This window comes from Colletotrichum scovillei, assembly GCF_011075155.1.
Source record: "Colletotrichum scovillei strain TJNH1 chromosome Unknown Contig00004, whole genome shotgun sequence".
Taxonomy (NCBI): Eukaryota; Fungi; Ascomycota; class Sordariomycetes; order Glomerellales; family Glomerellaceae; genus Colletotrichum; species Colletotrichum scovillei.
The window spans coordinates 2,023,985-2,035,686 of NW_023336262.1; the positions used below are offsets into that span (position 1 = coordinate 2,023,985).

General features: G+C 53.2%; 2 protein-coding genes across 2 annotated transcripts; both read right to left on the reverse strand.

The window, feature by feature from the left end:
- Window positions 1-466: 466 nt before the first annotated feature.
- Window positions 467-3,364, reverse strand: HER10_EVM0006743 (tat pathway signal sequence). Its single transcript, XM_035476320.1, has 2 exons — window positions 1,612-3,364; window positions 467-1,533 (listed from the first exon to the last, which is right to left on the reverse strand). The coding sequence occupies exons 1-2, from the start codon at window positions 2,013-2,015 to the stop codon at window positions 843-845; spliced, it is 1,095 nt and encodes a 364-aa protein (XP_035335034.1). The 5' UTR covers window positions 2,016-3,364; the 3' UTR covers window positions 467-842.
- A 3,850-nt stretch (window positions 3,365-7,214) lies between these two features.
- Window positions 7,215-10,309, reverse strand: HER10_EVM0005882 (galactosyl transferase GMA12/MNN10 family protein). The gene is made up of 3 exons (XM_035482994.1): window positions 8,762-10,309; window positions 8,427-8,709; window positions 7,215-8,375 (listed from the first exon to the last, which is right to left on the reverse strand). The coding sequence occupies exons 1-3, from the start codon at window positions 9,186-9,188 to the stop codon at window positions 7,712-7,714; spliced, it is 1,374 nt and encodes a 457-aa protein (XP_035334978.1). The 5' UTR covers window positions 9,189-10,309; the 3' UTR covers window positions 7,215-7,711.
- Between the last annotated feature and the right edge of the window lie 1,393 nt (window positions 10,310-11,702).

An 11,702-nucleotide genomic window follows, 5' to 3' on the forward strand; every position in this document is an offset into this window, starting at 1 on the left:
CCGATGAAATCTAATAATTTCGGCACCACCTGCCGAAAGCCTTGCTCCCTTGCAGACACCAAGAGGAATGGCCGTCTCTTGTTGGCCGTCAACCTTTTACAAAGTTGGACGACATCTCATATCGGGACGTCAAGTGAACCTTGTTCCGAACAGCGGGCGGCACTATATGCGAACGACTGAGTCGAGAGCCCCCCCTCCGCTTTTTACGGCCGTCAGATCTCTAACGACCGCGTTTGGATCGACGACGTTGAAAAGTCTCTTTTCTTGTCAACTTTCTTACTTGAATTGTCATTGAATCGTTTCTAGACATGACTCAGCCTCAACATTACGGTGCTTGAGCCTGGGGTTCAATTGCATCATGGATAGAGCGCTTCTTGGCGAAACAAGCGCTGTTTTCCCGCTCAATGCAGAACTCAATCGACGACCAGGGCAGCTGTCACGTTCCAGAAAGACGGAGAAAGAGTTTAACAGTTCAACAAGTCTGATTCGGGGGTATCTACTGATGATACCCACGTGTGAAATTGAAAGCTAGGTATATACGTGTACCAAGGAGCCATCTCCTCCCTATAACGCCATGTCTTCCCTTCATGCCTCGAAAAAGAAAAGAAAAAAGGTTTCCAAAGGGGTCATCTATCCAGTAGATGATGAAGAAGTGAAAACAGCGAGTCGTAAATGTCGTCAAAAAAGAGGACCATGACAGAAACCAGCCTCCAAACGCCTTTGTACTTGCGACCACCACTTGAGTCTAGACCTGTATAACGTTCACTCCAAATGAGTCAAATGAGTCCTACCACCCCCGTTCTGCATCTCATCTCTCGTTACTCTCGAAAAAGCAGCCCAGTTTAGTACCCAGTTGCTCCAGGAATGGCCGAGACGCCAGGGATCGGTGCAGAAGGCAGCGCCGTCGGAATGCCAGCAGCAGCCGCGCTGGGAGCGACCGAAGCAGCGGCAGCCGACGCGCCGCCGTCAGCCTGGTAGACCTTGACCGAGTTGATGAGCCAAAACGCCTCGGTGAAGGCCTGCGGGTTGGCCGCGACGTAGTCGGAGCACTGGGGCGCGAGCGCCGTGCACTCGGCGTTCTGCTCCCACACCTTACCGGCCCAGTCGCCGCACAGGGCCGTGTTGAAGACGAGGTTCTGCTGCTTGAAGTGCGAGGGGATGTCGCACCCGGAGCCGCCGTTGAACTTGGCCAGGGGCTGGCCCCAGGAGGAAGGGACCGGGTTGCCGGAGCTGACGTCGCCGGGGATGGCGCTGCGCGGGAAGAACCAGACCGAAATGGCCTGGGAGTTGAAGTCGACGGCGTAGACGCCGCCGCCGATCGCGTTGAAGCCGTCGCCGTAATTTTGGTTGCTCGATGTCGACTGGCCGCAGCCCGTGGAGGCGCTGCCGGCGTTGCAGTCCTTTTCCTTGAGGGTTGTGGAAGAGATTGTGCCGTCGTTGGTGATGCTGCAACCGGGTCCCGTGTGGAGGGTCACGGCGTTGGACTCTTGCGTGTTGACTCCCTCGATGATGTCAATCTCACCCGAGTTGGGCCTGTAAATTATGTCAGTAAGTCATTTCATCTAATCTCACGGAGGACTCATGAAGCCACCCATACGAGAGCAAACTTACCAGTTGGGACCAAACATCCAAAAGGCGGGCCAGACACCGCAACTGCTAGTGGGCATGTGCTGGATATCAGCGACGAACAAGCCCGTATCAAAGGCCTTGTTCGACGTGACTCTCACCGACTGGCGTCCCTGGCCCTTGGTCTTGGAGTCGACGCCGAGGTAGATGCCGCCCCGGGCGTAGCCCGCGAGGCCGCTGTTGTTGGCCGTCACGGCGCTCGTGTAGATCTGCGAGCCCTTGGTCGGGTCTGGCTGGTCGAAAAAGCTAAACTCGTTGAAGAAGTTTGAGCTGTCGTAGTTGTCGTGGAGGACGTACTTCTGCTGCTGCGCCTGGGCCAGCCCGGTGTGGCAGCAGAGGAGGAGGGCGGCGGCGCCCACCAGTGCCGTCTTGATGCGCTGAGAAGGCATGGCTGAGGATATTCTCTCGAGATCGAGATCCTTCTTGTCTGATGAAAAGGGGAGAAAGGAGGGGTTTGAGACCTTTTTGAGAAATGTTCCTCTTCGGGGTTCTGATTGACTTGTATCCTTTCGGTTTGGCTCTGCCGGGCTGGATGAGGTAGGTAGTCGAGTGCTGGGATGAGGGTCGATGAGAGCCACAAAAGGAGGATAAGATGTCTGAAGAATATGAATCAAAAAAAGGATCAGGGAGAGTCAAAGGGTCATCTAAAAGATGAATGAAGTGAAGTAGGAAGAAAATGAATGTCGTCGTATGTTCTGGAGTGAGCCGGTCACTGTAGGTGGTTGGTAGGAGAGAAGTTTCTCGTGTGTGTGTGGTTTGTCGCGTCGTCCAAGTCTGGGCAAGACCTCAAGAAAGGGAGAAAAGAGGGGTGGTCCAAGGCCTCTGAGGAATCTGAACCGTTTTTCCTTTCCAATAGTCCGAAGGAGTGGAAACCCAAGGGCAGACAGACACACACGGTGCGGCTGGGAGCTCTTGGTAGTGGGGTGTTGAGGAGAGAGGATCTCGGCGGCCTCAGCTTCAAAGGGTGGGCAAGGAAAAAAAACCTCCCAAGAGACTCGTGTCGACTCGGTGATGGTGAGATGGACAATGACGCACAGCGTGGTTGGTTTGCTTGCTCTGGACCCTGATTTTGCTCAAAAGATCTGACTGACGCGGTGGAGTGAGACCGGTGGACTTGTGTCGTTGCGCTTGGCAAGAAAGGTGACCAGATGAGGCAAGGTGAATGGGACCAAAAAAAAGAGTCAGACGGTTGTAAGAAGGAGTGAAACCTCTGGTGATGACGATAACTTCAGCCGGAAAAGGATTGAAACGGCTGTTGCCTGCCTCCTGGGTGGCTGACGAGAGAGAATGAGAGAAGAGAATGAGTGCCTCGAGGGGGCTGTAAGAAGAGAAGAGAAGACGAAGAAAAAACGTCTGAAGGAGGCTGAACAGAGGCCTTGAGTGTTTAAGCACGACACATCACGGACTCATGAGTCTCAACCACATTGGGGAATGCAGCCAGCTAAATACGGCTCGAGGTTTCCTGTGGTGTGGGGAGGTGACAAGGTGAGCAAGCACCCCGGCCACCGGACAACATTTGGGGATCATGAAAGGTGACCTATCTGATCTCTCCATCTCTCGTCTGTTCTACCGAGTTCTAGGTACCCGAGGCCAGGCCACGTACACGCCGCACAAAGGGCATGGGTGGTTTTGGGAACCATGGTGAGACTTTTTTTTTTTTTCCCTTCCTGGTCTCCCGTCTCTTTCTCAGTCTATATGCCATCTCGGCCCAGCTCCCAGGGGTCCTTGCCCCACGTCTCCATGTATGTGGTTGTGTTGCGCCGAGTGTGTGCTCGAGGGTTCACTTTCCAACGAACGACAGGTCCTTGTTTCAATATGTTTACCCGCCAAGGCTTGACAGAATTACCAGGGGAATCCCCGGGGGAGATCCATAAAGCGAAGACGGGATGATAGGGGAGGGTCCAGCCCGTTTCGTTCTTTCGCCGTGCCGAAGAAGCTATATGTGTGGTGGGTGCTGTACATGCAGCATGCGAGTCGCCTGCTCTGCCGAGGCGAGATCCAAGTCGAAGGTGCCAGTCAGCGCGAGCAGGGTGGGTTTGTGCGTGCTTTTTTGAAAAGAAGAAACTGGGGACCGGAGGATCATCATGTAGATTCAACGGGTAGGGGCAAAAGAGGGTGATCGTCAATGGGTACTTTGCCTTCACGTTGATACCCTATAGGCTATAGCACGAGGATAGGGGGCTTGCATGGTTCCAAGATGGGACGGGAGAGTAAAAAGGAAACAACTTAGGGGGGAAGAAGAAGTTACCCAGGGGAGAAGGGCCAGCCAACGAACGGGCGAGGGCAAGGGAGGACGAAAGACAGACAAGACCGCAAATGGAAAGACGTTTGAAGGTCGGGTTGGATGTCAAAGATTCTAGACGTGGAGTCGGGCGTTAGGTTGTGGTGGGTGGGCGGTTGTGAAGGTGTGGTGTTGGTCGTCTCTGAAACTCGGGCCCCCCATGCCAGGGGCGGGCGGACGGACGTCCAATCGTCTCGCTTCCGCGCCGGCGGGGCCCGTCAGTCTGGAGCACGCGGCGCCCACTCGCCTTAGCGGCGGCGGCTCTCTTTCCCAGTCTCTTCTTCCTCAGTGGCTCTGAAGACTCCTGGTACCATGGTACATCACCGTGCTCCCCCTGCTTCTGTGGGTGCTCTAGCTCTGATCCATGTATCTTTCTTTCCCAGACTGGGGCAAAGATAAGGTACCAGATGAACGCTGCTGCAGAGGCGACGGCAGTCAAGGCTCAAGTGAACTTGGGTGTTGCGCCGAGTCGCTGACAGACTGACAGAGTAAGAGTCGCCCGCAGCTGTCTGTCACTCCCTCAGACTAACGCAACCTTTTCCCCCTGACAGAAAAGGAGAGGGCGCTAGAGACCTGACTTCGTCGGCCCCTGCATCGGCTCTGTTGCTCGTGGGTTGGTGGGGTTCGACGTTCCCTCGAGGGGCTTGGGAGGTTGAAACATTTGCAGAAAACATTGGCATACCCAGAAGACGGGACTCGCAAGAGGGAGGCAGATGGAGGGGCACGCCGCGCGAGGGGGATAGTCTGACAAGACCGCGGACAGGCTGAATTGAAACATTTGCCCAACCGCACTCACACATCATGATACGCCACACACACTCTCTTACTCACCTCACTCACCTTGGCTACTCACTCACTCACTTGTCACTCACTCGGCCACGCACTCACGTAACATTGCGCACAAGCATATTTCCCCAAATTCTATCCAACCCAAACAACACTCTCTCGTCACACGGACTCAATTCAATTCATGAGACTCAGCCTCGGACTCGACTCAACTTTTATGAGTTTCGTGTAAACCGTAGTCCTACAGATCCCACTCCCATCGCATCAGCCTCACTCAGGAATGTTCGAGCCTCTAGCCGCCTCGAACGACGGGGCACGCGCGGCGGCGCCGAGATCCATATTATGAGACATTTAGCCCGACTGAATCTTTCTTGTCCTTTTTTCATCTTTTAATAGTCTCCAGGCTTTTGTTTTTTTATTCTTCGCCGAGGTCTCAACCATCGTAGTAGAAACCCCTCGGCACCCTTGCCCACCAGATGCCAGGGTTCATATTAGCCGCTGACGAAACCGCCTGCATCGCATCGTCACAGCACATTGGGAAAAGCGCCAAAAGAGAAGAGTTGCCTCTCAAACACACTTACACACATATAGTACGTACACATATACGCACGCATGCAGTGCTGCGCGACGAATACTACTCAATCCTTATTTGCCGATACCCGTTTTCTCCTCATGAACCCCCTCTTCGTCCTTCAAAGGCTTTTGTCTCCTCCTTTTCGGGGACCATCTGCGTGCGATCTTACTGTAGTTGGGACGAAACACGCGCTTCGGTGAAGATCGACCCCTTCCCCGTTCCCCATTCACCCCTTGTGCCGTGCGCCCGCGGCAAAGCGGCCATGCAGAGAAGATGGCACGGTGGATGGGAAAGAGATCTTTTGCCATTGCAAAAAGGTGGATATCCATCCCCATTGACATCCCTCATCTGCTCAACGCGCCACTCTGCCTCACAAGCAAACGTCGCATTCTCTCTCACAGTCATGGGACTCGCAACCCGCGATGTTGGCACAAGTACGAAGCTACAGACGCAGATTCCATGCAAGCAATGCCATCAGTGTCGGGATAGGTAAAAATGAATGATTGCTGAGGCAAAAAGAGGAAGAAGAAAAATCCCAAAGCTCCAGAGTACCAGGACCCCTTCGAGGGCCCTCCCTCCACATTCCCAGGGGTTCTAGAAGCAGGGGACGCGACGATCACTCCGAAGAAAACAAGCTGTCGCCATCCCGAACAGCCGGCGCGGGCAGATCAATATATTCGGAACTCGCAAAGTCCACATCTCCCCGTCCCCAGAAGCCCTGGACGGAGCCACTGTGTTCGTAAGTGCCGAGCCCTGACTCCTGCCGCCATCTGCTCGAATCAAGACTCAAAAGACGGCGCGATTGCGGGTAACCCAATGAGTTGGCAAAAGGAGTCAGTTAGTCATGGAGACGGATTGACACGTGTTAATCCTCAGAGTCACCATTTGCTCTTTGGTTTCTTCTTGATCGTTGCTTCATGCTCCTAGTTCTTTGAGTGGGCTTTCCAAAGCCCGTACCGAAGCAGCAATTCTTGCGCAGAGAAAACGATGCAACAAAAAAATTGGTACCCAGACCGCCGCCACTTAAGGTAAGGTACGTGATAAGAGGCGAAAGGGAATCTTCCATCCTTTGTAGGCTGATCACGTCCCGGCGGCAAAGAGTCGCTCCCGGAGTGGAACCGGGGCACCCGCACCACCGCAGCGCCACCCGTTAGCCGCCCTCCGACACGCCTTAACAAAGTCTCTGTGCCGAAGGAAACGTCGCCGGCGAGCCACTTTGCAGCTGCCGCAATGCTTGTTATCTCTTGAATCCATATTGACATATACCCATTCCTATATGCTAAACGTCCCAATCTTATTCACAACGCATGCTGGAAATGGCGCAAGCGCTCCGCTTCATAACTAGCTGTGATATCAAGTTGTCGTCTTTTTGTTTGCCATCATGCTAACACGGTAGTCAGAATCCGGTGGCGATGATCCATGCTCGCGATGGCCCAGCAAAAGTGTGTTCCTCTCACAGCTTGACTTCCTCCCCAAATGTCAATCGTCCCCTCACTCGATTTTGAATCGAGCTTCCTCCTTACACATACACTAGGATTTGGCAAAACAAAGTACTCATTGCCGGCCCGTACTTTCAGAGAGGCGGAATATCTGCTCCCTCTTAACTAATCCCGGCCGTTAATCCCCATCCTCGTGCAAGGAACAGCCTGCCATCGCCACCTAGCCCATCCCAGGTACCTCTCCTCAGGGGCGGCATTGATAAGCTTGTTTGTTATCAATGCTTCCCGTCGATAAGACTACATTTGTGTCCGGCACCAATGTCAGACCATGTTGGTAATAAATCTCCAAGCCCAAGGAAGCGTTCATCACAGCAGTCGATCGTCATGCAAGAGAGTCACCATCGGCTATGTAATAGGTAGATGAGACACGTGCAAGTGGTGAGGTAGACAAGGCATAGATTCATCACGCCACCTGAATGCAAGCTACCTGTGATGGAGCTACCTAAGGAGCCGGCGGAGGCTCTCCATGCCAGAAATTCTTTCAGGCGGCTCTGCTCCTCAAATGCTTCCACGCATATTCTGCAAGTACCATGGCATACAACGTCTAATGTAACACGAACAAAAGATTCAGGGGCCGGAAAACAAGAACAGCACCCCGAATTTTTATACATCTCAACTTGAGAGAAATGTCTCCTCCGAATACTCCTAACCGCCTTCAACAATGAACGCCCTTCATTTTCGAAATGTTATCCCTTGGTCCGCGAAGCCGCTGCTGTGGACGGGTTCTGCTTCTTGTTTTTTCATACCGCTCATGAGAGGTGTAGACGTCAGGTTCCCCAAGCTCCCGGGCTTCGCATGCGTATATGTGTAGTATGCAAGATAGTTTGTTCCCATTGATAAACAGGACGTTGGAAGTGAAACACGGTTGACCAGCCGTTATTAGATGGCCCAACGGTGATGCGCAAAGACGTATCAGGGCCGTGTCTTGGTGAATCGTCAGCCATCTCAGAGCTTGACCTTTTGGCCGGTGATCTTCTCCCAGATGACGGCAATGAGATCCTCCTTGAAGCGTTCCCACGGATTGCGGTTCAGATAATAGCTGAGCTCGCGGTAGTTGTACATCTCACCCCAGCAATCGCGACCCCATTCGCAGCCGGCCATGTTGACGACGAAGTCTCGGTCCTTCTGGTCGTAGTGAATACGAGTGTCGTTTCCGTTCTCGGAGCAAGCGCCCGGCGGGAAAGCGTTGATCATGCGCTGAGGGAGGAAGGCCGTGTGTTTGCGGATCCAGGGCTGCGTTTTGTAGAGCTGCTCCAGAGCGTCCTGCTCCTTATGTTCCCACTCCATGTGCTTCTGCTCGTAGGCGACGGGATCCCACCAGACATCCAGCATGCGATCAGCCCAATTGCCTCTCTTTACGAAGAAGGAACCGAGGTTGAAGCCAGAGCAGTCCTGGGAGAGGATCAGGTTGACCGACTCAGCCTTTCCATCGCCAATCGGGCTTCGGGACTCCTCGTCCAGGTAAGGATCGGTGAAAGGATGGCTGATGTTCAGAGGGTTGTACTCGTTGATATCGCGGTAGACGTGTTTGCTTATGTCATTGAAGATATGGTTCTGTAAGGGATAAGATAGTTCCATGACGTAGGTATTCAAGTCGAGCCACCAAACCCTTGACCCATTGTTAGTTCAATCACGCCGAGAATTGAGCGCTGCGACATACCATTCAGCTTTTGGATACTTGCGGAAGGCGGAGCGCACAAAGTCGACCTTCTCCCAGCTCTCGCGCCATTCGTGTGCGTATCGCTTCTTGGTGCTCATGTCTACGATCTCAAGATCATATCCCCATCGGTTGGCGTACTTCTTCTTGTTCCGTACACTGTCTCGCTCAATAGCCCATTCACGGGCCCCCTTCCACTCCATGACACCTCCTCCGATATTGGCGGCCAAGATAATGACGTACTTTTGGCCTCCACCAAAGTGTCTTCGCCAGTGGTAGACGAGAGCTGCGAGATGGTTAGCGAGGGAGCCAGACTCACGTCAAGAGGAGGAACGTACGAGTGTTGTAGAAGATGGTCATCGCGAGGGTGAAGAGGAGCAGGATCAGCAGGCGCAGCTTCATCTTCCTGCCCATGCGCGCGAAAATGTTCCGTATCCTTCCCACGAGGGGAACCTTCTGTGCCGCCCATGATCCTCGCCCCAATTTGTCCTTCTCTTTCTCGACATATGGACTCTGATTGTTGAACCGCGGTAGGCTGCTTGATATCCGGCGCATGTGTCGTGTGAAGAAGCCTTGGTTCTGGGTAGAAAAGGACGGGTATCCGTTCATACCAACGGTCCTCATCTTGCTCTCCCAAGGGGTAGAAGCGCCGTTGGATGCTGAGAAGCCTCTACTCGGACTCGATCGACCGCTGGTGTTGATGGTCAGGCCAGGGCTGGCCCAACCGCCTCCAGGTATAGGCGAGGGACTGCGCGAGAGCGACATTGCGGTGTTGGGGGTGCCTGCAGCGATAAAAGAACACGAGCTGTCAGCAAGCGGATCCTGTCATTCGATTGTCCAACCCGTATTCTCATCGGTGGCATGTCGGTATACGGGGGGTTGGAAGACATAGACATGTACGAATAGGTGTACCACGGGCCGGACTGGGAGTTGAGGAAAAGGACGGGAGGATGATGCAGGACAAGACGTACCTGGAATTGGCGCAAGACCAGGCTGCTGGCCGTGGACTCCCAGGAATTGGGGAGAGCCACGGTCGCCTGGGCTGTCAATGTTGACTGCAAGACCGCCAGATGCAGAGGAGCGGCGTCGGTGATGTGAACGTGCTGGCCTGCGATCGCTGAAGGACGAAGAGGCGGCGAATTGCTGTGATTGATCCAGGATGAAAGATTATCGAGGGTTGTGACCAGATGGCACTTTACGAGCCGTCTGGTTACAACGCGATAGCCAAGAAGAAGTATTCGCTAAAGGTGTTGGGGAAGGGGGTCGATGTATCCGAAAAAGGGGGTCCCCTCTCTCTTCGGAATAGGCAGAATGGCTTCTGGTGGTTCGTGGAATTCGGGGTGAGGCTGTACAGGTAATCCAGCCAGGGGAAGGTGTTTTGCTGCGTGGGCAGGGCAGTTCGATACAGGGCCTGTCGATAAGGTAGAAGCTCGGAGGATTATGGACGGCAGACAGCCAGAGCCTAGGTGTAAGGAATTGGTGGCTCGGTTCGGTGGTGCTTCTCCCGTAGGTAGTAGTGTCGATGCGACGGGGACAGGTGTACGGAGTAGACAGACAGAGAGAAAAGTGTTAGGGAGGAGGGCGAAGTGGAGGAGAGTCGTCTTCCGGCCGGGTCACTTTTTTTCGCGAGGGTATTCCTTCGCGGTACTGGTGGCTGCAGCAGGAAAGAGAGACCGGGAATTGACCGCCTGCTGCCACTGGCGTGGGGTGGAAAGGGAGGGGGAAGAGCACGCGGAGGCAAGATTACCACAGTACCTTAGGTACGTGAAGGTACCTAGGTAGGGGGCAGGGATGATTGCTGACGGATGACAACTGGACCAAATGAAGCAGAAGCTGCGGAGGCCGACAAGGGAATTCCGAATCTCACAGACAAATATGAGCAAGATAGTGGCAGAAGGGAATGTCTGATTCGTAAGATTCAAGAAAGGGCCGTTTCCCTTTTGTGCGACTATTTGTTGATTTGCTCCTGTGGTCGTCTCGTATCTGCAAAGGGAATGGGCTGGGCTCAAGCTGGGCAATAATACCTGAAGGGAGGCCATCCATCCCCGGTTGGCCAGCGTCCAGTCCATCCCACCGTCAGTCTCTCTCCTAAAAAAGTAAAAAAAGGCACTTAATTTTTATTGCTAACCCCTTCTCGCCCGTAGTCCAGTATAGATGCAGAAATCTGGTGCGTCTAATCTTTTTTCAGATGGAACGTCTTTGCTGGGTGCCAGGATGCCAAGGTTTCAGGGCTTCTAGCGGTCCGCTGACATTAAATCATGGGCCCTGCATTGACTCGGGTAGCTTGCACACGGCGGCAACGTTCATGCTGCAGCAGTGAGACAGGTCAAGTGTACTTTGAGACTGGTTGTTTAAAGTAATAGGCTCGAAGCCTCCTCAAACTCTCTCCTCTCAATAACCCCGGATACCAGCAATTGACATATCAATCGTCTGAATATCGCGATAAGAACGATGTCATAATCATGGATGTTATCTGCCCAAAAAAAAAAAGAAAAGTGTGTGAATAAACCATCCTGAATTGAGTTCACCTGATACATGTACAGAATGAGCCAAGGGAGGAAAATAATACAATCTAGGGCATTCACGAACCTGTCGCAATCGTCAGGGATACCAAATAGCTTGCTGAGGTAAGGAGGTAACGAAAAACGCTTTCTAGCCAAGACATGAACTTTAACGCATTTCAATGCGGCCCCTGAATACCTTACACAGACAGATCTCGCATGTGCTGAACTGAGATGCTAGTGGATGTCGAGTGACGCTGCTCAGCGTGACATCAAGTAGTGTACCTACCTGTCATTCAGCCCTTGAGACGCGTCTTGCTAATTGGCACGAATTGCACGATGTTGCATCTAGTGGTTTCCGCCCCGGAACCAGACTTTCGAGTGACAAGCTGCGGTATAACATTTCTAGACCACATGATTCTTGACATGTTTGATCCTCCCGATTGGAGATTGCGTTCAAGATCGAGTGGAGCTGTCCCTCGTCTTCCGCCTCAAGTCCAGACCAGTTTTTAAATTAACAGCGGTGTTTCGGTGACGCCAGCATTACAGCAAAGATGCCAACTCCACAGCCAGCGTCTTGTACGAATACTCCTGCCGAAACAACCGCGCCAAAGTTCAATCATGTACTGGCGTTGCACGCCGTTGACGAAAACTGTATGAATCATACACAATCCCAAGATGTTAATGCTCCTCTTTCGCCCTGCTCTTTGGAACGGCAAGGTTTTCGATTCAGAAAGCCCGAGCCCTCCCTCGTCCATTGCGAGGCAGCTAGCCGCAC